General features: G+C 41.1%; 1 protein-coding gene across 1 annotated transcript in view; it reads right to left on the bottom strand.

The window, feature by feature from the left end:
- Positions 1 to 5,654: 5,654 nt before the first annotated feature.
- The window catches only part of ahr1b (aryl hydrocarbon receptor 1b), a 37,129-nt gene continuing 16,430 nt past the window's right edge, over positions 5,655 to 26,353 (bottom strand). Inside the window, exons 3-11 of the mRNA XM_017410103.3 lie at positions 24,349 to 24,461; positions 20,713 to 20,802; positions 19,253 to 19,385; positions 16,417 to 16,550; positions 15,228 to 15,430; positions 14,921 to 15,030; positions 12,704 to 12,845; positions 10,378 to 11,920; positions 5,655 to 10,008 (exon numbers count right to left, since the gene is read on the bottom strand). Coding sequence (XP_017265592.1) covers positions 9,919 to 10,008; positions 10,378 to 11,920; positions 12,704 to 12,845; positions 14,921 to 15,030; positions 15,228 to 15,430; positions 16,417 to 16,550; positions 19,253 to 19,385; positions 20,713 to 20,802; positions 24,349 to 24,461 — 2,558 coding nt within the window. The 3' untranslated portion in view covers positions 5,655 to 9,918. The remainder of the gene's footprint in view (positions 10,009 to 10,377; positions 11,921 to 12,703; positions 12,846 to 14,920; positions 15,031 to 15,227; positions 15,431 to 16,416; positions 16,551 to 19,252; positions 19,386 to 20,712; positions 20,803 to 24,348; positions 24,462 to 26,353) is intronic.

Here is a 26,353-nt window from a genome sequence, read left to right as displayed (position 1 = left end):
GCGTGCCTCCCTCCCTCCCCCTGAACCTCCCCTCCCCTCTCCGAGGCTCCCAGTCCCAGCCAGCCACCTTTTAAACTGGGCTCCCTGGGAATGTTCCGCTCGGAACCACACGGAAAGAATGACTGACTTCAGTCCTTGGGATGCGTGTCGCCCGCCGCCTTAGATCATCTGATAAGAAACGATGGCGCCGGCGTCGATTTGGCCGAGGCTCGAAAATAACGTCGTGCTGCAGGCTCGTGCGAAATTATGAGATCTGTCAGCTCAGAGTATATGATGTGAATAACTCTCAGCTACTACCACGCCAAATTTCAGCTCGATCCCTGCAAAAATGGCTGAGTTATAGCCATTTTTGTGTTTGTCCATGTATGTTAGCTGTGGCGGCCATCTTAACTTGGTTTGACTCCAGGAGTTAATAAGTTGTAGATGTCCATCCAGTGATTATTTTTTGTGAGCTTCATTAAAATCCATCCAGTGGTTCATGAGATATTTTGCTTACAGAGGGAGAGAGTTGGCTACAAATAGCTAATGGCAAAATATATACAACAATTGTCCAAAATTTGTGCTCAGAATATGTGTTGAGGATCAGTCTACCAACACACCAGATTTAAGGTCGGTTTGTGCAAAACTGACTGAGTTACAGCTATTTTTGCGGGTTTTAGTATCAGTTGATTGTGGCAGCCATCTTAAATCAGGTTGATTCCACCTGTCCATCAGTTGTAGATCTGCATCCAGTGATTAGTTTCTGATGGTTGTTTTAAAACTCGTCCACTGGTTGATGAGATATTTTGGTAACAGACAGACAGGTAAAACATGACCATCAGCCTCCACCATTTCAAATGTTTCTTTATTCCAATAAAGTGGCTAAGTTAGAACCAGTCCGTGTAAAATAAATCCTGTAAGACGATGGGATTCGACTTAAACTGACATCCCATTAGATCAGGGCTCTGCAAACTACGGCTCTGGGGCCGCATGTGGCCCTTTGGTTCCTCTGCAGCAGCACCAAAAAAGTAAATTAAGGTGTCTGGTTTTGTTTTAAAAAAATAAAGAAGTTACCAATAATAATCCAACAAACTGGCCTAATTTATATAGTCACTTTCACACATTTTATTTCAAATGGGATACTTAATTATTTTTCCCACAAATAAAGAATTCACTCACATAAGCCTGTATAGTTCAGTGTTGTTCTTTTTATTAAAAGGGTATAAATTATAATACTTTTTTCCTCTTCATTACACAAATATGGTCTTTTATTTTGTCCAAACATTAAAAAACAAAATAAATGTCAAAATTTATTATAGATATTTAGTTTTAGAATATAACAAACAATAGATTTTATATTCACTACTTATAAAGCAATTACTTAGTTGTGGTATCTTTAATTTAAGCTTCTAGCACAGGGGTCATGAAACAACTGGCCAGAAAAGCCCCGCCACAGTGAACTAAAAGTGGGCCAAGGGCCAGCAGTTGATGATCACAGTTCTAGCAGGTTTTGGATACATTTGATTTAGTAAGTGAAGGGTCAGGAAAAGGTGGCAGAGCCCTGCACTGGACCAAGACCTGCCCACTGACCCAGATTATAGACCGTTCCATCGGACAGAGGTTCCCACAGTCAGGGTCGGGGGCCCTCTGTGGGTCAAGAAACGCCAACTAAAAGGACATGAGGTGATTTCCAGAAATTAAACAAAATATAAAGACGATGACTATGGTTTTCTGCCCTGAGTCTGTTAGCAAAACATCTCATGAACCACTCGGCGGTTTTAAAGAAATGAAAGTAATTATTGGGTGTGAATCTTCAACGGATTAGCTTTTGATGCCAACCTGATTCAGGACGGGGTGACATCTGGGTGTATCGCAGGAGCTCCAGGTTTGAGCCAAACGGCTACAACTCCATCATTTCTCACCAAAAGATGATCTAAAACTGTGGCATGATAGGCAGCGGGCAATATGCATTCCTTCAAAATGGCATAAAATGGCAATGATAACCTAATGCTAGTTTGATTTTTTTTTTTTTTATTGATTTCAAACAGTTGTAAAAAATTGCACACAGACATACAATAATAGTGCTGGTTTAAATACTAGATTTTCATCATTTAAAATATTATTAGAAATTTTCAGTGGTCCCCATCTGGTCCCCTCTTTGGTCCCCCCTTTGAAAACTTCTCGGAGGTTCTGCAGGGGCTGCGGTGTCCTCCCACAGCCCCTTAAAAACATGCAGGTTTAAATAGCTGGAGATTCTAAAGTGTCTCTGGGTGGGAGAGGGAATGGTTGTCTGTCTCTAGTGTCCCTCGCTCAGGTCTCTGTTTGGTTTAGGGTTGTTCTCTGCCTCATTATGTCCTAAACCCAGCAGGAAATCAAAGGACTAACATTCCTTTCGATCACCCATCTCCTTTCATGCCAGAGTTTTAGTCTCAGGTCATCTTATGAAGAAAAATGAAGCTGTTTTGGTCAATCTCATGTGATGTCCGGCGGTCTTGAGAGATGCTTTTGCACTCAGGTAGGACTCTCAGCTGCTACCAGATGAAATTCAGCACTGACTGAGTTGGCTGTGGCAGCCATCATGGATAAGGTTGACTCCAAAAATTAATCAGTTGTGGGCATACGTCCAATGATTACTTTCTGAGGGCTTCATTCAGTGATTCATGAGCTATTTTTTTTTTCTAAAACAACAAATGCACACCCACACACACGCACACACACACAAAGACAAAAGCAGTAGAACCTCAGTTTTGGGGGTGAGCTAAACACGTGTACGCATCTTGAAAAATACAAATCATAAAAAGAAACCATAAAAAGGGTTGTTTCCTTTCAATTTCAATTGAATTAACTCGAGTTTATTCAATTCAGTTTAGCTCAGTTTATATAATCCAATTCAGTCCAAAACAGATCCTGATTCAGCTGAATCTGGATCTACATTTGTTTTCAATCACTTTTATATTCAAAAAGCTATAAATTTGTTTTTTTAAAACATCAGGAGTTCGGCAAACACAAACAACAAGCTGCATAAACCCTATCAGAAAAAGTGACCGATGTTTGTGTTTCCTCCACCCTTTTAACGCCACCCCTACGTGAACAGCCGTGAGCTGCTGCCACCTGCTGGACACAAGGGCGCACAACAGCCGGGGTCTTCGAGTCGTTCTTTCGTTGTTGGGACACTTCTGGCCCACCAGAGGGCGCCCCTGAGCCACTTTTCAGGACAGATTTTCAGATTTCAGGACTGTTGAGTGACTTTCCTCTGGTTATCATCAAAAACGGAACTCGTTTATTAACATATTTTCTGATTTATGTCTGTTTTCCTTTTGGAAACGTCCATCAATCTATCCAACCATCCATCCATCCATCCATCCATCCATGGGGAGGAGCAGCCGGTCTGCTAAACCCTAAATTCTTTAAAGAATCATGTTCACACTGGTGTCTTCAGCATCACATATTTTAGTTTTATTCTTAGTGATGCTTCCCTCGGTTATCATTATCTAATGTACTTTTGTTTAAAAGACAAAAAAAGAACAACTTTGTTAAAAATGTTTTGTTGTGTCAGTTAGCTTCGAGTACTTTAAGTGACAGAAGTGTGTACCTCACTTGTTTTGAAGTAGAAAGATTAGTAATGCTCCAGGAAAACTTCAGTTCTGTCGCATCTTTCTGTGTTTATCATTGCATGACAAGTCCGGTGCGGTCGGGACGGACTCATCCATGTGGAGGTGATGATTCACGTGTCCTCTCCGCCTGCTGCTTCCCAGGAAATCGAATTGGTGGCTTATTACCTAAATATATCTGCAGTTCATGTCTTCATATTTAGAGTCATATTTGTAACAACGCCCCTCAGGCACTCTCAGACTCATCATTCATTCCTTAAACTAAAATAGGGTGAAGTATGGCAACCCCCAAACCAACACATTATCCGGGCCTGGAAATGGGCTCCTATCAGAACTCCCAACACACCTAATGACTGCCTCCTTCTGACATCCAACTCAAAATCTGTAGACCTATTTCAGTTGTTATTATTGTTATCTGACATATTCATGCCACAGACGTTTCTCTGCTACTGAAAATGTGTATAATTAATATGAGATTCATGCATGTTACTTTTTCTTTCTTTCCTGTCTCTGCTCCCTTGTCAGCCCTTACCAATGGGTCATGGTCCCTGTTATTATGGGTCTTTAGGTTAATCTTAGACACAGCATGTTATCTATGTAGTGGAGAGTTAATATTAGGGCTAATTTAAAAAATAACTTTACTTACATTTAACAGAATTCTGACTTTCTTCATTTTGGAAAGCTGAAGGATAGGAGGCTTTTGTAAACTCATGGTGAATTAGTTTAGACACCCTTTTTCTCTTGATTCAGAGCTTCCGAATTTTAAGAAAAATGTAAATATTTTAGTAACGTAACCACAGGAAGTCACCTCCCTGTGGACGCCCCATTTGCGGGAAGAGCTGTCAAGCAGGGTACCAGGAGTGAGTGAGATTTGCCTAAAGGTGCTGAAGGCTCTGGACGTTCATTGTTTGGCTGTCATGGTTGACACACCTCTTCAGTGTTTTATGGCAGGGGTGTCAAACTCCAGGCCTCGAGGGCCGCTGTCTTGAAACTTTTAGGTTTTTCTGCTCCAACACACCTGATTCAAATGGTTTAATCACCTCCTCACCAAATCATCAAGTTCTCCAGAAGAATGTCCACAAGTTGTCCATTTAAACCAAGTGTTTTAAAGTACCCTTGCAGAGTTGCTAAAGGTGTTAAATGCGTCATTGCAGGACCAGAGTTCCCCCTATTTTGACCAATTAGGTCAATACACAAATTATGTGGATTACAACTTTATGACTGAAATCCTAGTTACCAGAACAATAAATTGGACTGATTTGCCAAATAAAATTTAAATTGTTACCTTTACAAAAACACCAAGCATTTGCATGTACTCCAAGTGGTCCAAGAGTAGCATCTGATTCATTTTGGGTATGCTTTTTTCAGGCGTTTTTTGCATTTTGGGGGTGAGGGTTAACAGGTTTTAACCCTTCTGCTGCCATTAGCAGTTACATCAGTTTCCATTTTTATTGATTTTATAAACATGTTAGAGGGATTCCAGCACTTTGACGTGAATTTCCTCCTGGTCCAACAGTATCACATCTGACGTGCGGCTTCTTTTCCTCTGTTTATCCTCTGTTGCAGCACAAAAAATGGAAAAGAAACAGTGTTTCGTACAACACAGAAACTCAGTCAAGGATAAAATTACAGCCGCCGTGTAAACTTTATGACTACTTGTCATCTGGTGTTGCTGCCCAGAGCACTACAGTGATATAGGCAGACCGTCAGCAGCAACAGCAGCAGGGATGTAAATCTTTCTGATTACAGTGAGAGGACACACTGACTGACACAACGGACTAGTTTTAAAACGAAACCTCCCTGCGGTGAACCAAACAGCTGTCTTTGTTAACTGAGACCAGCTCAGTGTCTCAGACTTACATTTGAACGGCCTAAGGTTCAGTCAGAAGGAAAAAGTTTGAGAACAAAAGCTAAAAAGGTGTTTCAAAGCCAAGTCTGATGAGGTGAACCTCACCTTGCTCCGAGGGGGTTGTGGTAGCTGGAAAATGTGTAAAAATTGGGTGGGGTGGGTGGGGGTTTAAAAAACACAGTTTGGTTCACAGTAAAGCTCTGATTGAGTTCATGTGGTAATGATTTATTGATGTTGAAATACACATAGCACCGGTACATTTCTGGGGTCCACAGATAGAAGTTTCTGACAAAGGCTGGACCCCCCACCCCTCCACCCCTGCTGCTTCCAGTCCAAGTGAGTCCAAAGCTGGAGCGCTCAGAGATGTCTTTCTACACCTGCAGAAGTAATTTATTCCAAGGGGAGACATAAAACCATCCGAAACAAGCAGACTCAGGTCGGGCTTACACATCTTGGTTCACATCTTTAGGTTACTATGGCTACAAAAACTAAATACTACAGCGCGGCCCTCTAAAGAACCTGTGTAGGATGGCACCACTTTTCAGAATCCAGTGTTTCATTAAGAGTGTATTTACAATTAAAACCAAAACACAAACAATAAAGGAATTCAGTGTGTTTAAAAAAATGGTTTTGACATGAGAAACTCAACAAAAAACTATAACAAACCTGTATTTTCTTTGGGGTTGCACATATATGACCATATTCAGCTTTCAGACTGTTTTTTTAGCACAGTTCGTATCCACGAACAAATACAGGAACACCACTTTGACTTGACAAAGGTTTCAGGAAGTACAAACCCAGTTTAATGGTTCACACTAAAATAAACTAACTTACTCCAGTTGACTTATTTTAAATTGTGATCTGCTGGTAAACATCTTAAGGACTGAATGCAGGTGAACTCCACATTTAAAGGCAGCCAGTTTGACTCCAGAGATGAGCATCAGTGGATTCCTCTGTTCCATCCAGTGGGTTAACAAGCTGAGGGTTTACCAGCTGAGACCTTCTTGCTTTGTCTCCAGAAGGCGAATGAAAGTGTAGCACAGAATATATTGGTGTGTGGATAGCATAAAGGGGTTGTTGCACCTGCGTAGTGAGACCATGGTGAGAACGTGCAATCCTATTGCTTGTAGCAAGAGTGCCAACGGGATGATAATGTGCCAAGAAATCCTGCTTCAAATTCTCAACCCTGAAGTCTTTCTAGTGCATGTGGACCCCACACTAAGACTGTGATTTGATTAATACCTCTGAAATTTTATCTATCAGTGTAAAAATGTAAATATGCTGATTACTCATATTCAAAGTGCTGGTGCCCTGTAAAATTCTGAATAGAATTCAAAATTTTTCTTCTCAACAATGAAGCCTCATCTTATTGTAAATCTTAATTTAACGGTCCATATTACCAGACTGCAGGTTTATTTGTGGTTCCTAGAGTTTCTAAAAGTAGAACAGGAGGCAGAGCTTTCAGTTCTCAGGCTCCTCTGTTGTGGAACCAACTTCCAGTTTCTGTCCGTGAGGCTGACACGCTGTCTACTTTTAAGACCAGGCTAAGGACTTTCCTCTTTGATAAATCCTATAGTTAAGGTTGGCTTAGGTTTCCTGAGGTATCCCTTAGTTATACTGCTGGAGGACAAACTGACCTGTGTCTCTTTCCTGTCCTCTCAAACCCGAGCTGATTGAGGCAGATGGCCACCCATCCTGAGCCTGGTTCTGGTTCTGCTGGAGATTTCTTCCTGTTAAAAGGGAGTTATTCCTTTCCACTGCTGCCTATGTGCTGCTCAGGATGGGAGACTGCGACAAAGTGAAGATCTGACGTAGTCTGCCAGCTTCCTTAGATAGGTAACTTTTACTAATTGGCTTTATAACGTATGTGATAGTTTTTGTACAGTACCCTGGGATGAATTTTGTAGTGAATTGGCTCTATATAAATAAACTGATTCAGTTTAATTGAATTAAAACAGACCCTGTTATTTTATCTGGTTCAAGAAACTATTTATATCAAAAAACTACAGCATAGCATTCGGTTTAATGGGTAAAACATTTCTGAGGTTTGACTTTTTTTTATTAGACTTTCTTTGTTTGTCTTCATCAATAAAATCTGATTTTCCAAACTGAGCTCAGTCTGACTGCTGACTACCACAGACTCCACATAACCCTACTTCAAAATCCTTAACATCCAAACTAACCCTTTTATGTGTGTGGACTTGATTTGCCCCCTAAACAGCAACATCATTGTTTAGGCACCGATCTACGAACAACCTTTAATCACTGTTACCGTTTCAGTGTTTGTCAGTTCCTCCTAAAATGGAGAATTATTTACGACCTGCTTGCTTGACCCAAATAAAATACAATAGAGATAAAAATACTTGCTTCGGCAATGAGCAGCTGTCATCACACAGTCGTGATATTTTCTTCTGAACAAGCTGTTGCTGGTAAAAAAAGAAAAGAAAAGAAGAACACAACAACTTTTGGTTTTGGCACAGAGGTAATTAAAACCAGAGTCAGTATCTAGGCTTTAAAGATCTGTGTTGCCCCACACTGTGTGTCTGACCTACATAAATAACGAGCCCCAGAACAGCTCGTCTGTATTTACTTGCTGCATGTGTAGATTTAGGGTAGGTGAAAGATTTTAAATGAGTTTCCGTTTAAAAACTGTGCTAAAAACGTCATTACCTGCTACATTTTGAACATTCATCTAACATCTGAACTAAGTCCTTGAAACAAAAAGCTCCAACTGGGTTGAATTATTTTGACATGGAAGGTTGCTGTGCGTCACAAAGAAGTTTCTATGAATGTCATGTTTTTGAGTTATTTTTCTGTATTTGTTTTCATTTTTGTGATCCTTGTGTTTTCATGTCGGTGTATATTGTTTAGCTTTGCTCCTTGGTTCTTTGTGTACTGGATTAATGTGTTGTTCTTTGTGTTTCCTGTGCCAATATTCACCTGCCCTCAGCTCCGTAGTTCTCCGGTCTGCCTGCCACGCCCACCTCACCTGTTCCTCATCATCTCCCACTCACCCACAGTTCCTTAAAACTGGTCTCTTGTCACCCACTAGCCGCTGGTTCATTGCATTTAGTTATCCATGTTTCTGTGTTTCTTCATGCTTCTTGTGTTTCCACTCATCGTCTACACTGTAAGATTTTTTTTTGCTGCCACGTCAGCCTTTTCTTTTCCCTTTTTGTTAAATAAATCAGTTTGTTCGTTTTTTTAAATTTCAAAATGAGTCTGCATTTTGGGTTTGCCTCGCACAGATATCACAACGAAGAAAGGATTTACTTGTAATTGACTTTATTCTGTGAGCTGTCTGGATAAGTGGCTGAGAAGGAACTGTTAACGTCTTGTCTTCCTTAGGTTACTTCATTTTTCTGGTGGTTTGTGAGGAAATGTAACAAAACAGGATAAGAAAATAACACCTAGAAATACAATTTGCTGAATGAATCGGAAAGCATATTTTAAAACCTTAGTTTTAGGTAACATACTGTATATACAGTGCCTCAAAAAAGTCCTTATACCGCTTAGACTTTCCCACATTTTGTCACACTACAACCACAAACTTTAAAGTACTTTTCTAATGAAGTCTCATCTGAACCCACGGTAGTCATTAGGCTTCAGTACAATGAATTTCAAATAAATATATATATGTATATAGAATGTCTTCAATATCAAAGTGAAGCCAGGTAAACAAAAGTGTGTAATGTAAAAAAAGTGATTGGATAAATAATCACCCTCTTTCAAAATAATTTAACTCAGAGAAAAAAATTATTGAAAAGTACAAATCAGTGGATGAATACAAAAAGGATTTCCAAGGCCCTCAACATCCCCAGGTGTTTTTTTAAATTCATCATCAAGAAATGGAAGGTATATGGAACGTGTAAATCTACCAAGAGCAGGCCATCCTCACAAACTGAGTGACTGTGAAGACGGAGATTAGTGAGAAAAGCCACCAGGACACCTGTGAGTTCTCTGAGAGAGAGTTACTTCAGCAGGTGAGATGAGAGAGACTACATCAGCTGTTGCCCAGGTTCTTCACCAGTCGGAGCTTTATGGGAGAGTAGCAAAGAGAAAACTACCATTAAAGAAAACTCAGATTAAATCTCAACTAGAGCCTCTAAACAATCTGGTCAAACTCATTGCGTTTAAGAGGTATGAAGACATTTTCACGGCACTGTAAGTGTCTGTAATATTTAAAAACAAAACTGCATCATTGTAAACAAAAACCTCAAATGATGTGACTTAAAACACACAGTGGCCCCTCCCTCCAGCACCATCACCTGAACGCAAACCTGAATCAAAGAACAGAATAAACCTGTGGACCCCTGCTTTTTGTAGCCTTCTTGGTAGCGTGGCTGCAGGTATAAATAAAGCTGCTCCAGTCAGTCTGAGTTTCTGCTTCTTCACAGTGTCCTACTGCACAACTGGACCTGATCATGCGCTCAGAGGTAGAACCTGGTGTCCCGTGGGCCAGGGAGGCCACTTAAATTCTCACAGCCATTGGGGAGGTGTTGGTCCATTCTCATTTGGGGCAGCACAGCCTTCTGGGTAAGAACTGTTCAGAATGCTGCCTTGTTCCATCTGCACACGTTAAAACAGAAATCAGTAATGCACAAATGTGTGGTTTGTTCACTTTTTGACACAGACTGGCTTTAGAACAGGAGTGTCCAATCCTGGTCCTCAATGGCCACTATCCTGCATGTTTTACTTGTTTTCCTGCTCCAACACACCCGATTCAACGGTTAAATTACCTCTTCATGTTCTGCAGAAGCCTGTTAATCACCCATTTATTCAAATCAGGTGTGCTGGAGAAGAGAAACAAGTAAAACATGCAGGATGGTGGCCCTCGAGGACCAGGATTGGCCACCCCTGCTTTCGAACATCATCAGTAAACAAACAGAAACAAATTCCAAATGGTTCTTTTATGTTAGGCAGATGGTTTATCCTCACCTTACTGTGGACTGGGTCGTGGCAGATCTCAGAGATCTCCGTGTCATAATGGTCCAGCTTACAACCCGGCTTCCTCCCTCCCAGGATCTCCTCCAGGGAGGTGTTGGGGGGAGGAGGCTGCAATGGGCTGGAGATGACCTGAGACAAAGATCCAGGGACTTGCCCTTGATGGTGCTTGTGGTTCATCTCTGGGATAGAGATAATGCTGGCCTCACTCCCATCCTGGTGTCCAGGTCTCTGAACCAAACCACTTCCACTGACAGAGTAATCCGCATTATGAAAATCTGGCAGGCTGTACGACTCCAAAGACATGCTCGGATGAAGTTTCTGTCTGCTATCAAAGGAGGAGTTGCTACTTAGATTCTCAATGAAATCAAAGTCCTGCCATTGTGATTTGTGTCCTGAGCAGGAAGTGCCACAGAGTCCATTGAGACTGCCTCCTTTCTGCTGGCTGTGGCCCTGCAGGGAGAGCTGCTTCTGGGTCCCGGAGACCTGATGATGCTGAAGGTAGTGTTGATGCATTTGCTGCTGCTGAAGCTCGTCATCCAGCTGAGATTTTATGTGTTCAAGTTGTATCCCTGCAGTGACCAGAATGTCCTGAGCTGTCCATTGTCCATTGGGGAGGGACAGATTTGGACCCAGCAGTTCTTCAGGAATCATATGATCACTGTGCTGTCTCCAGTCGTGTGCTGCTTTGGCTGCTTGCATGTTAAGATGCTGCTGCATCTGCTGCGACAGCTGCACAATGGGAGCCCGCCCCCCCAAAAGAGGCTTGCAGTGTGGGAACTGCACCTGTAGATTAGAACCAGATGTGGGATTATCTTCAGGTCTTGGTGATGTTGTGATGGCCACTGCTGTGGTGTTAGGGGTCACTTGTCCTCCATGCCCCACAGAGTCAGTATTTCCTTCTATAGAGTCATAGATGTATGAAAGGATCTCATCGTTTGTCAGCAGTTCGTCCAAGGCGGGCACGTGCTCAGGGTCCATCTCCACTCTGATCATCCGCTCATCCAGCAGCAGAAGCTCCAGGTCCTCAGCGCTCAACCCCAGCCCCTCCAGAGCTAAAAACAGCTCACCGTTTGAACAGCCTCCGTCCTCTGCATCCACGACCCCCTGGGCCTCCAAGGAGAGAGAGTCCAGGGTAGCCAGCAACGGATCAAAGCTGGTGCGGGGCTCCGCAACCACACCGTTGGAAGGCTCTTGCCAGCTCCTGCGCTGCCCGGACATTTCAGAGTAAAAGAAGTCAATCTGCTCTCCAAAGAAGCTGCTGTGGAAGGACATTTTGGGTTCAGGAGCTGGTTGGGAAACATACACAGATTCATCCTGACTCATGAGAGCACCGAGCAGGGAGCCAGGGTCCAGACCATCCCTCGCCAGCCTGTCAGACCGGCACTTCTTTGACTTACTGCTGTTTCTCTCCTGGTTCCTGTCAATAAAGCCTGCGATGGGATGGTGGGACTGGTAGAGCAGGGCCTCACCTGTAGCGTAGGTAAATGGGAGATGCATGGAGCGCTTACGCAAGTGTTCTCCTCCTTCTTCGTCCCTGTGAAAACATTAGACAAGTTTATTTTCTCTGGAGGTCCCCGTGTTAAATTGTTGCCAATTGCTCCAAAGGTTGAACAATCAGAGAGTTGTAAATGAGTGAAATTGTGAAATGACTGCTGAAGTTTGCTAAAGAAGCTAAAGCTGAATTGTTGAAATTAAAACAATCAAATCAGAGACTAAAATGAGCAGAACAGAAGCTAAAATGAGCAAAATGGATGCTAAAAAATGCAAAATATTTGCTAAAACTACCAAAATCGATTCCAAAAATTAGCAAAACTGTGGCTAAAATTAAAAACGAATATAAATTGTAGCTAAAAGTTACAAAACAGCAGCTAAAAGTAGCTGAACGGAAGTTGAAAGTAGCAAAATGGTAACTAACAGCTAAAAGAAGAAAAATATAAGCCAAAAGCTAAAACAAAAACAAAAAAGTACAGAATTGTCATAAATGATAAAAGTAGCTGAATAGTAGGTAAAAGGAACACAATGACAAGAAGGAACTGAAGAGAGCTCAGTGTTTTTATGGGGAATTTTACTTTAAACAAAGTTAGATATATTGAAAATGACAAAAGTTACAAAAGTCAAAGCCTTCTATTCCTGATCAAGCTTAATGTTTTGATATATGAGTGGTTAAAATAGCACAAAGTATGTGGAAGTAGTTTGATAAAAAAAAACTTTCAGAAAAAACTAAACAGGAAAACAACAGGGTGAACGATGACCGAGTAAATTCATTTGATCTGTGGATACTTAATGGTTCAAACTACATGTAGCAACAGGAACCTACAGAAGCGGCCTCTGGGTGGCGATGATGTAGTCTGGTTTGCCGTTCTTGTACACCAGCCGAGCGTTGGCTTGGACCCATTTCCAGCGATTCTCTTTGGTGAGAAGCCTGAACACGGTCAGTCCACTTTCTCCGGTCTTTATCACTGAACAGAAACACAGCCACGACTAGTGAACTGGACCCGAGAAAACAAACAAGCAAACAAATAAACACTGAAAACACTTTACCATTACAATGGCAGATTTCCAACCTTATAGCCTAAAACTGCCATGTACTAAACGTTCCCCTGTGACATGTGATATTTCCCACCACCAATGAAGAAAACTTTATTAGGAGTTCTGTTGCAGCTGAAGAAATTTAAAAACTGAGGCGACACTGAGACACATTTATGCTACGTTCAATCCCATTGGATCACTGGAAATCAAACAGAACATCTGGGTCAGAACAGACCCTGTTCATATGAATCTAAACATCCCAGATGTCTTATAGTGAATCTTTGATGTTAGGGTTTATGTTGGTTAAACTCTACTGACCCCTACATCCCCCCTGCAGACAACAGCCAGTCACACATCGGATCTTTCTGTGTTTGTGTTTCTGTTGCTGCTTTATGGATCATCTCTGATGCTTTGCTCATGTTGTGGATTTGTGGTCCCTATCCTTTCCTCTAACAGCACTGCAGCTTTCCTTAATCTGTCCGTTAATCCAGCAGGATTACTCGGTAAGGCTGCCTGGAAATGCTCAACATTTGAGATGGGACGAAGACTTAAACGAGAAACAGGTTTCTAACAGTGGCTGAGCTAATGTAGAACATGTGGGACTTTATTGTTTTATACCAACTACTTTCAAGTTACCTTAAATCTGTAACATATTTTTGGCGGTTTGGCTGCAGAACAAAAAATGTTAGCATTTATTAAACAGAACAAAGCCGAAATAGAAAAGCTGAGTGTGGAAACCTGCGTCCAGCCTCTCTGCTTTCACAGAATTTCAGTGGTTCAGTATCAGCCAGGAGCTGCTGATCAAATGTATTGATTAAGTGATTATCATCAGTGGGTCCACCTCTAGAAAAGTAGGAACATTTGCTGTTCTGGAGCAGACAGGTGTGTGTTAACACAATGCCAAGGAGGAAAGACATCAGCAATGACCTGAGAGAAGAAACTGTTGCTGCCCATTGATCTGGGAAAGGTCAAAGGTTATTTCCAAACTATTAGGAGTCCATCATTCTAAAGAAAGAAAGATTATTCACAAGTTTAAGACAGCTGCCAGACTTCACAGGAGCAGACGTCCCAGCAAATTCACCCTGAGGTCAAAGAAATGAGCTCCATCTCAGACTCTACAGGCCCCAGTTAGCAGGTTAAAGGTCAAAGGTCATGACAGGACAGTTGGCAAAAGACTGAACAAGTATGGCTTGTTTGGAAGGGCTGCGGGAAAAAGCCTCTTCTCTCTAAAAATGAACGTGTCAGCGTAACTTAGGTTTGGAAAGTTTCATCTGAATGAACAACAAGGTTTACACAGCACAGCAGCATGTTTGGACTAAATCAAACAGCACGTCGAGCACAAACAAATGTTCCCAGTGTTTCCTCTTTTTTCAAACCTATTTGTTTTTCTTTTCCCTGATCCACAGATTCCATTTGATTCCCACCACAGTCACAGCCTCTCACTTTGCTTGATTCAGTAAAAAACAGGTTAATACCATACAATATGTTTAACTACAGAAAAACAGGGGATTATCTCCTGACATAGAAGGTGAAATGAAAATAATGCTTTAGCCCATGTCTGTGTGTGTTTGTGGGATCGTTTGACTGTAACATTTGGAACGTATCTGACGAACCACTGGACAGATTTTATTGAAACCCTCAGGAAGTAATCACTTCATGACCTTAGCAAACACAAAAATGGCAACAACTGTGCCAGTTTTACAGATCTTGAGAAACATTATGGTGTGATCGTAGCTGAGGATCTTCCACACATGCTTTGAGTGCAAACACATCTTGCAAGCGCTCACAATACTGCATGAAATCATAAATAATGTAATTTAAAGCTTGACTAAACCGTCTACGACTCCCTTCTAGACACAAAATAATCTTAGTTTAAAACTGGCATGAAAGGCTTCCTTCAAGGAATGTTAGCCCTTTAATTCAGAAATCGTTTCAGAGAGGATTAGTAGAAAAAGGGACAGAAAACAAAAGCCCAACACGCATGTGATGCTTTGGTTGTACTCACTTCTGACATGGTTCTCTGCACAGTACAGCATGTCTGCTGCGTGGATGAATTGATAGCCTGATCCTCGTACTCGCAGTTCAGCCTCGGTGTACCCCAAAACAATCTTCCCTCTGAAAAAAAAATCAATTTTACTTAACAAAACCTCATTCCAAGCACACTGATCATCCTAGGCGCAAAAACAGCAAACCACATTATTCATCTTCAGTTTGAACCTTGTTCTCCAGTAAGTGAGAACAAATGGAAATACTACATTTAAGAGTCCCTGAGTAAGATACAAGGAAGTGGAAAGATTTAAAGCTGGCATTACTTTGCATCACAGGCCAGGGGTGTGAAGTCCAGTTTGTGTTTAGTCCTGAAGATCATGTTCTTGGTCCTGATCTCCAGGATGGCTGGAGGCTGCAGAGAAGTGGCAATAGCAAACAGGGCGAGCTGTGGCACGGCTTTTCCTCCGTTCTCCTGCTGCTGGTTCTGTCCATGAAGAAACTTGAGCCTGCCCTGGATGCTCAAAGCCTGTAAAAAAAAAAATCTGCCTGTTATTCCCTAAAGGAACACTTGTGCCCACCATCTTTCATGCCATAGTTGAAAACTAAAATTATCTTATGATGAGAAATGACGAGTTTTATCCTTTTGGTCAAACCTTGCCATTGGGGACTTTATGCACAAAACTGTAAGATCTTGCCATACAGTATGTGATAGTGCAGTGTGATGTGTTGGGCATTACTCTCAGCTACTACCACACAAAATCTTAGCTCAATATCCATAAAAATGACTGAGTTATATCTATTTTTGTGTTTTGTAAGGTAAGTTCGTTGTAGGTTTTTCTGGGTTTCATTAAAATCTGTCCACTGTTTCATCGGATATTTTGCTAATGCTACAGACAAATGGACACACACAGAGACATGCATGAAAACATTATGGCTTCTTGTTATTACGAGGGATAAAGAGTTTCCCTCTTAATAAGGTTCATTGTCCTACTTGGACAAAATAATCAATTATTCCCAGTTATTACGCATCTAATCAAACTGGTTTGTTGTTTTTTGAAGCCCCTGGACCTCACATACACACAAGGTGTTTTTATGATCTAAGCTGTGATTCCAAATCAAATGCTGCCTTACTAAATTGTGTTTTTCCAAAAGAAAAGGTAATATTAATTTCAAGAGAGCAAAATACCCAAGTATGTAAGTTTGATGAACAAAGATGAGCATTATTAGACAGAAATACAGTAAAATGGTACTCCTCTGTTAACAGGAGAAAGTTGATTTTCACCTTTCCTAGATATTAAATGAGGGAAGTGTTATTTTGATAGTAAGTCAAAAAAGCAGGCAGAGACTAAACATGACATACAGCAAAGAGCCACAGGTCTATACTGAAAATCAAGCCCACTGTGAAGAGGACCTACAGCCTTCACACACAGGGTGATTTCTACATGTTAAGCTACGTGATGGCACGGAGTCATCAGTCCTGGTCTGCACGCTCTGCCTCTGCTGCCGACCTACCAGGAAACCAGAAGAGTTGTCCAGGAGGCAGCGGAAGCGACACACGAAACTCCTCTCCAGGAAGGACGAGTTCTCCGGAGGAAGCTGTTCAGGATTATAGGCGACCAACGAGGAGCTGCTGTCCGGTTCCATCTCTGTGGGAACACAAACACCAGTTGAAGCACCGTGAAACCAACGTATTCTGTTATTTCTCTCTCCTATTGGTGATATTGGAGCTTACCCTGCTGTGGGTTGAATCTTTAAATCTTTCTGCAAACCTTCTGCATTTGGATTTTTAATTTAATTCATGAAGATAAACGAGGGGAACAAAAGCATTCTTTGAACTGTGTGATTTTTTTGATGATTGGGTTTATTTTTCCTGAAAGATATTAGTTGTGCCTAAGATCAGAACCTGCACGCCAACTAACTACTCTTTGTCTGACACGGCACATGGGTCATACATGGTTTAACCCTTTCTTATTGAACCAGAACTAGACACTCAGGCAGATTTTAAATGTCCCGCTCATCATACAAACACGTGTGCAAGATACATGATCATACGTTCTCCATGAGACTTATAGATTACAGAATCTGTCAATTTGTAGTTCTTTGTTTCTAGGGTTGATGTCATAGCTGGGTACTCCGGGTTCCTACCACAGACCAAAACATGCATGTTAGGTTCAGTGGTAACTTTAAATTGTCCCTATATGTAAGTGAGAGTGTGAATGGTTTTCTCCTTTGTCTCTATGTGTCCCTGTGATGGACTTGTACCTGTCCAGGGTGTCCCCCGCCTCTCACACAGTGACAATGAATGCTATGCGGTTAAAGAAAATGGATGGATTTAATGATAAACGTTAGGATGTAATTCAAGGACAACATCCTGCTTTGGAATAAAGAATGGTTTAATGCATCAAGATTAGATTAGATCAATGCAGTTTGAGCCATGTTTGAACATTTGTTTAAGGTAAATATTAATACTCCTTTTCTGATCAAGATCTAGTAAAACAAGATCTAGTTACATTTAAATCCACTTATAACTTACATTGGATTGCAGAAGTATTCACTCCCTTGGCATTCAATCTGTTTGTTTCTTTACAACCTGTGTCTTTTTATTTATACTACATAACTACCACTTTAAAGATGTAAAAAAAAAAAAATTAAGTACTAAGTACTTTGTATCCCCTACCTTTTGCAGCAGTTGCAGCTTTAAGTCTCTTTAGTTCTGTCTCCATGATCTTGGTCCATCTAACCTGGACTTTTTGTCCATTCTCTATGACCAAACTGCTGCAGCTCCTTAAGGCTGGATGGATGCTGCTGGTGTCCAACAATTTTTAAATAAAACAAACCAGAGATTCTCAGCTGGACTGAGATCTGGACTCTGACTGGACCATTCCAGGACCTTTAAGCAGTTCTCCTGAAACCAGAGGAGTGTTTCTTCAGCAGCGAGTTTAGAGTCTTTGTCCTGCTGGAACAACAACTTCCTCTCAAGAATTTCTCTGTATTTTGCTTCATCAATCCTTCCTTGAACTCTGACGAGTTTCCCAGTCCCTGTTCATGAACAACATCCCCACAGCATGATGCTGTCACCACCATGCTTCACTGTAGGGATGGTGTTCTCAGCATGATGACAGGTGGTGGATTTGCCTCAGACATGGTGATATCCTTGCTGTTCTGAAAGTTTAGCTTTAGTCTCATCTGACCACAGCAAGTTTTTTAACATGTTTAGGAAATCTCCAATATGTATTTTGTTTAATCCCAAATGTTCCTCCTGCCACTTTTCCATGAAATCCAGCCCAGTGCAGCTTATAATGATCCTATCCTATATTTTCCCATCTCGGATGCAGAGCTGCCCAGCTCCATCAGGGTTATCTTTGGCCTGCTGGATGTTTGTCTGATTAATGCCCTCTTTACCCACTCTGTGAGTTTTTGTGGGTAACCCTCTCTTGGGAGGTTTGTTGTTGTGGCATCATCTTTCCATTTCTTAATAATAGATTTAATGGAGCTCCATGGGATATTCGATGTTCTGGAATATTATTTTATAACCCAGCCCTTATGTGAACTTCTCCATAACTGTCCATGCTGTCTGTCACATGGTGGTAACCCATCACACTAAGAGGTGTTGGACTGGTGCTGTTTCTGGGGGCCATCAGAACAGGTTTTATATACTGTATACAGAGATCATTTGACCCTTAAATAAGATTCACATGTGAGCTATTTAAAAACTAATGTGGCTTCAAAAGGTAGTGATTGGAGCTTCGAAACAAATGCAAAGCAATACACACTTTGAATTATTTAAAATGAGATTTCTCTAAAAATCCATTGAAATTAAAGGTGGTAAGACAACAAAATAGAAATAATACTTTTACAACCCCCCATCCACACACATGCACACACACACACACACACAAAAATAAGCATCTTAAAATACAAATACTTCAGCTCATAAGCCTGAGTGAAGATTACAGGGTCATGTGATCTGACCACGGGCTGCTCGTTCAGCTAAATGCCATGTACTTAAATTCTCATACTGATGTTTGACTGAACTCATCGAGACCGCTGTTTTACATCAACAGTGTGCAGATCTGCTTTATAATTGGTGGAACTTGGACACAAACACAGAGACGGATCTAACAAATGTAAGGCATGAAACATCAATTGTGGGAATGTGTGACTACCTAAAAAGAGAAACGTGTCCCTTCCTTACACAAACTGATGAAAAACATAAGTTTAAAAACAAAGAAAAGTGTCTGGGTTATTGCCTCTGTGTGGAGTGCTTTTGTTACAGAATACTCGGTCTCTTAAACACTTTTAAAGCCACTGGATATCATGAACCCCTGCAGGAAAGGGGAGGGATCACCTTGCAGGGAGTCCTGAGAAGTGGCAGATGCTGTTGCATGCAGAGGATTCAGAGCCCAGTGCAAGTTTCTTCTGAGCTCCTGCTGGTCCTCAGTGTGGACCAGTTCATATACGTTCTGGTGCATGACGTCGGTCTGAGGAAGAAACAAGTGAAGGAATGAGATTAAACTGCAAAAGTCTCACACTCAGAGACCTTAAAGGGTCCAGTTTGAGGATTCAGTTTACTATAAATTAGAGATATGTTACATTTTACCAATCAGAAATGATCTAGAACTGAAAAACAAATCAAACATTTAAATGAAATCAGTTTGAGTGTCAGCGTTTATCAGTCCTTTAAGACTGTCAAAAAAAACTGAGCCTACTTTCACAGTGCATAGAAAGAAGAACAAATTAAAGAGGTCAAATGCCTGCCTCATATACAATATACAGTGCAGAGTCATCTTTATTGTGTGATGGTTTTCAGATCCTGGCCTTTATTTGGGATGCCATAAAACATCCAGCTATTAGCATATTCCCAAAACAAATCCACCGGGTACATACTTAGTACATACAAAGTATGTACCTGGAAATTATCAGGTACACAAATGATACATACTGTAACTGAGAGGGAATTTATTTTATACCTATGCCTGTGAACATGTTCTCTGTTTCTTTATATTGATTTTTGACAGTGTCCTGTAATCTAATGAGTCAGAACTCAGTGAAGCAGAAGTAATGTTCCAACAGACCGTTTTTAGTGTCACAAATGCAAGAGTAATGTGACCTGAACTAATCATAGTTTGTGTCTCTTTCCTATCCTCTAAAACCCCCAGCTGGTCCAGATCCTGGTTCTGGTTCTGCTGTGGGTTTATCCCAATAAAAGGAAGTCGTTCCTTTTACACTGTCACCAAAATGCTGCTCAGGATGCAAGACTGCATTGAAGTGAAGAGTCGACTCAAACCTCTGGCTTCTTTAGATAGATAACTTTTACTGATTGGCATTTCATAGTGTACTGTATGTGAATGTGTTAAAAAAATACATTGCACATGAAACTATTCAAGCTCCAACTGAAGACTTGGTCACTTTCAGTCTCAGCATGGAGCATCATGTTGATCTGTGCAGGATACTGCTGCCTTTGCTTTAAATAATTGTTTCATTGGTCTTATAGGAAGTATATTGAAAGGACTATGGAGACCACTGATGCTGTCTTACTGGATCCAAATATCAACATCTATTGGTGAATATACATTTATTTACTTGTGTTTGAGGTTTGAAATTTCAACAATCATTCGTGGCAAAAATGTTGCAAATCTGGATCTATTTTTAAATTAAAGGTGTTTATTTATCACTTGGCTAAGTTTGTTACCTGATCTGTTGGCACCTCCAGGGTGTGGAATAGATTTTCTTTACATTAAGACGTGATTTTGTTATCAGGCTGTACATTAACTGGAGGGGATCACAGATACAGAGTATCACTGGTACCTGATGGAAGCCCAGGTAGTCCTGGATGGTGTGGGAGCAGTAGAATATGGTTCCACTTGCAGTGATGACCAAGACAAACCCATTCAGGGCCTGTTGGAGAAAAAAAAAAGCCAATTAATAAAACAACACATGAATTTTTGATTCATACCCGTGGGATCAAATCAATATGTATATAGCTGGCGTATGAATGTTTCTACAGGTTTTGGTTTGTTGGCAACACTTGGAGAGCACAATGGGAAACCATTAATCATGGGAAAACAATTAATGGATACACTTAAGGGACATACAAGGCAGGTTTTTAGTGTCAGAGGACCTGTTTGGTCTCAACAAAAAAAACAACACACACACAGAAACTAGTGATTAATGTTGTTGCAGACCCCATGTTCTGGTTGCTACAATTATCTGCCACCCACTCTCCGCAGTGAAAACAAACAGCCACTTAATGGAGGACACAAGGATGCTGTTTGTTGTGGGTCTTGCTTGGCCTTCGCTTCACCCAGTGAGACGTACCCACAGAAACGAGGCCACAACTCTTAATACGACATCGTCCACTTGTGCACTCCTTGACCTCCCAGTTGCAGATGATTGGATTCAGTCTTCTTGCTGAGGAAGAGTGGTGGCTTACAACGTTTAGATTAAAAAGGTCAGCGGATGTCAGGAGAGTATTATGGTTTCTGTGCATTACCAACAATCATGTTTGAGTGATAAATCCCACCAAGTTCCTTCCACTGAAAAACCGACGAGCTCACTGCTCCTCTGTAATTCATTACCAGTAAAGAGACACTGGTTCAGCCCGTGAACTGTTCAATATCGGACCAAGAAAAGGAGGGGAACACTTACAGATGCAGACAAATTTGTTGGTACCTTACCACACTAATCAAAAACACAACTATCTCAGAAATCACTTGAAAGTGGCAAAGGTTTAATGGCGTCCTTTATTGTTTATTCCATATTTAACACGTCACATTTTGGTTTTGATTATTGGTTCAGCTGATTGTTTCATATAATTAAACAAAATAAAATGACACGGGCAAAAAAAAATGGTAGCCTTAATTGAATATTTTGTAGCTGCACCTTTTGCAACAATCACAGCCAACAAGTTATTGATGCACTTCACAACGAGGCATCTACACTGACCAATAGGTAGTTTGATCCACTCCTTCTCCAGCTGCATCAAAGATGGTGTCTCTGCACTGGAGTTATCAGATCTTTTTATAGATGTTCAGGACGATTAAGACTTGGGCTTATAGTGAGCCATTTAAAAATAGGCCAATGTTTCTTTGTCTCCCATTCTTGGGTGCTTTAAGCTGTATGTTCTGGGTCATTATCCTGTGGAAGGAGCCCTGACCTGTGACTGAGGCTGGGCTTTCTGACACTGGGCAGTATGTTTTGTTCCAAAAGGCCTTAATAGTCTTGAGACTTTACTGTGCCTTGCACAGACTCAAGGTTTCCTGCGCTAGATGCAGCAAAGCAGCTCCAAAACAAGACCAAGCTCCCTCCATGTTTCACAGTAGGTATACTGTCCTTTTCTTTAAAAGCTTTTTTTTTTTTTTCTTCTGCAGCTGATGTGACTGCAGCCAAAAAGCTCCAGTTTTGTCTCATCAGCTCCCAACATTTGGGGTCTTGTCAATATGTATTTTGGTGAGTTTCTGTTTATCTGCCAGTAGTGGAGCCTCCTGGGTCTTCATCCATAGAGCCCAAAGTGATTCCAAATGTAACAGATGGTACGATCAGACAGTGACGTACCTCGACCTTGGAGTTCAGTTTGATTGGTTTTGGATGGTTTTCTTGACTCTTTTTCTACCATCTGCACTGTCCACCTGATCAACCTCGGGTCGCATTTCCTCTTGCATCCATTTCCTGAAAGGTCAGCTACAGTCTCATGAAACCTCTATTTTTTAATAATTTTGTCAGCTGTGGTCAAAGGAACATAAAGCTGCTTGGAGATGGTTTTACATCCTTTAGCTTTAAAATAGATATTTATAATCTTCTTTCTGATATCCTCTGACAGCTCTTTACCTTCTCTGCTCCATGTTCAGAGTGGTGAACACAACCATACCAAGCTACCAAGTGGCTGTTTGTTCTTTTTAAGGAGGCTGATTGGTTGATGAAAAGCTTGAAGGCACCTCTGACACTAATTAAGGTCAAACGCTTTGTTTGAAACATGACCATAACACAAAAGATGGTATAATAGTCTCTTTAAGGGGACCAACAAATCTGTCCAAATTATTTTAGTATGTAAAATAAACAACAAATAATTTGTTTACACAATGTTTTGTTTACTCTATCATATACTAAAGATATGTAAATATAAATAAGTCCGTTCCTTTAAACTGAATCACTTTTCATGAGAAATAAATCATTGTTTCAATGAGCTGTAAGGGGACCAACAGATTAGTATGTACCTTCAGACTTAGTCTGCCTCTCCAAATGAGCTTTCCCATTATTTCCTATGATTAACAATGTGGAGACGTGAATGGTAAAAGTGAGACCATCGCGTTTAAAGAATGACTGCAGCCTGTTTCCTCTCCTGGAATCCCAGTGTGATGCACATTGGAAGGAACTGGACTGGAAAATCAATGAAACTGCTGCAGCAAACTCTAAAAAGATCTGACAGCCAGTGAGCGCACGCTCTCATTAGTCACACATGCAGTAAACCAAAGCACAAAACCTCCATAAATCAAGACCACTTTTCACTGTCATGTTGTCTACACAACATATGTTAACAACCAATAGCTGAGCCCAAGTGCCAAGCGGCCTTTTCCCCGTTTGAGAGCGATAATGTGTGGCCACAACAGCCTTCCTAGAAACTTAACTTCAGGAATTATCCATTACGAAGAGTCGGTACAAAAGCACAAGTGAAGCTTAGTGTGTGTGTGTGTCTGTGTGTCATTCTTCATGCAATGCTTTAAATGACTAAATTGCAGCTTTCAAGAAAAAGAAATTAATTGCAATCTTTCAGCTGTCTGAATCTGATTCACCCCCTCATTATTCCACATGCTTCTAATACACAGCTCAGCGCCTCCCATCCATAAAACTCAGCAGGCTTTTCCTCTCCCATCCTGAAAATCCTCTAGTGGGAGTTGTGTTTATGTGTCAGAAGAGAGGGAAACAGTTCAGCACAAGGTAGCAATGCATCTTTCGGTCTGACAGCCCCTTAATTATTGTTGCCGTTACATTCGTCACGCTTGGAGCCGTACATTAAGCGGGAGGTGTGTCTATGACTTCATAGTTTTTAAAAAAAGGTTGTGTTTTGGCTGTCCACATGAAAATACAAGGGTGGTGTTTCAAGCTTTTTTTTTTACTCCAGAACCAGTTTTCAAAAATGACCACTCAGAGGCTCTTAAAACGCTATTTTTACGTGGACGCAAGGTTTACAGATAAAACAAAATAGCAACTTTTACATATTCTCATAATCCATTCCTGAATAGATGAGTCCTGAGAGGGATACAATGTCTGCAGCCTAAAATCAGTTTGGGTGCTTCAAAAATGCAGAAGTGCATCAAAAGTCTTACCCTCCAGCCCCAACAACTAAAGATAAATAATGAAATAATCAGAAAGGGCAGAGTATTTTATGCAAACAAACGGAAAAAGAAAATGACTTAAACTTTTTGTTTGTTTTCAGATGTGACTGACCTGCAGCAGGAGTTCACCCTCGGAAATCTGTTTTTTTGTCACTCCACTTTTCCTCTCATCGTCGTCATCGTTCACTTCGGCTGCGCTCTCTCCATTCCGACTGTTCAGGGCAACTGCACATACACACACACACACACACACACAGAAAGAGAGACAGAGGCCGATGTGTTTTAGTTTGATGGCTACGTTTGTGATCACTGCTGTCAGACCGCTTTATATTTAACACTCTGCAGAAACCACACATATAAAACATTCAACATGTGTAATCTGAAAATCTAATTCTTAAACGCAGAACCCTTATTTAGAGGTCAAAACAATTAATAAGTCCTATTAATAACAACCTTACACACGCATTACAGGATTTAAAATATCAGCGTGACCTGCAGAGTTTATGTGTACAGTACGATGAGAGCAGAGTATGAGCGCTCATCTGTTGCTGGAGATTAGGCGACAGCTCCTTCAAGCATCACTATATTTACACAGTGCTGCTCAGTTCAGCCCCGCCTGTTCTGTCTCCTCATCAGGCTCCCACTGATCCGCCCAGCCCTCTCCACCCCCATCTCATCGGCAGATGAAGCCAGCCATTCTCACGCACATGAGATTCTTCTTTTCATCACGTTGTCTCTCAGGTGCTGGTCAAGCTGAACAGAGTGGCGGACTGAATAAATGTTCATTTTGCTCGTCATCAAATCAAGCAAAGAAGTAAAAGACAATGTCACCAGCATCCGCACTGGTGTCCCAGTTTGTTCATGGTGGATATTTTTCCTGAACCCTATGAGGCGACTGATCAAGACGGTTTGACCTACATGCTTTTTTTCTGTTATTTATCACCCTAGTTGTCTCGAGAACAAGCAGGAGAACGTCAAGGCCCTGTTCAGACCTTGCACTAATGACCAATCTCAGGTGATTTGACTGCATGTGGTTGGCTCTGATTGAGAGCGTTCACACCTGGCAGTTACATGTGTGTGACAGCAAGTCTGCTGATGTTTCCGCAAAAATGACAATACATTCAGACGGGTGAGCTATAATATTATTTTTGATATTAACACAGTTCTGAGCCATCTGAGTTCTGTTTTTGTAGTTACCTCTACAAATAAATACGACACTTTATGTTTTATCTAAGCAATAGTTGTGACCACAATGTTCACATCTAGTTTTCATCAATTACCAAAACCAACAATAGTTTTCTTTGTTTTTCTTTCGATAGAAACTACACCTGGACCAACCCTTCTGTGTTTGTCTGCGTCTCTTTCCCGTCCTCTCAAACCCGAGCCAATCAAGGCAGATGGCTGCCCATCCTGAACCTGGTTCCGGTTCTGCTGGAGGTTTCTTCCTGTTTAAAGGAATTCACCAGTGTGCTGCTCGGGATGGGAGATTCTGACAAAGTGAAGATTTGACACAATCTGCTGGCTTCCTTAGATAACTTTTAGTAACTGGCTTTTATAAAGTATGTGAATGTTTTTTACAGCACCCTAAGACGACTTTTGTTGTGATTTGATGGTATATAAATAAACTGAATTAAACTGATTCAGACATTTTGTTTTGCTCTGTTTTGCTTTGTCTATTTAGGGCTAGACAGATGGCTGTGTTTGGGTTGGACATTCTTTCAAGATAGTTTAAAATTATGAGTAAAACTAATTGATCATTGTTTGATTGGTGACAGAACAAGTTGTTATATAAACTTAATCCTGAAAGAATTACCTCTCTATGTGCAGTCAGGTAATGAGCTGGGCTGATGTCATGAGAAAGAGAGCAGCAATGATTGATCACGAATTGTTGAATGAATGAATCTTTCTTCTCGCTGGATCCCTGTGACGCGACCCGTAAACACCCCTGACCCTGAAGGTGACGTATGACATGATTGGATGACTGAGTCTGGGTCAGCCCTTTTGTTTCCTGCAAACAGGGTTAACAAGGAGTCCGTGTGAGAGGCATCATGGTGTTAAGGGCGTCAAAGGAGACCTTGCTTTATGTTGGAAATCTGTCAGGACTCGTATTTTGCTAT

This window comes from Kryptolebias marmoratus, linkage group LG6 (assembly GCF_001649575.2).
Source record: "Kryptolebias marmoratus isolate JLee-2015 linkage group LG6, ASM164957v2, whole genome shotgun sequence".
In the NCBI taxonomy this organism is placed as follows: domain Eukaryota; kingdom Metazoa; phylum Chordata; class Actinopteri; order Cyprinodontiformes; family Rivulidae; genus Kryptolebias; species Kryptolebias marmoratus.
Note: the sequence above shows the minus strand (reverse complement) of the source record. Positions and strands in the feature narration are given on the sequence as shown.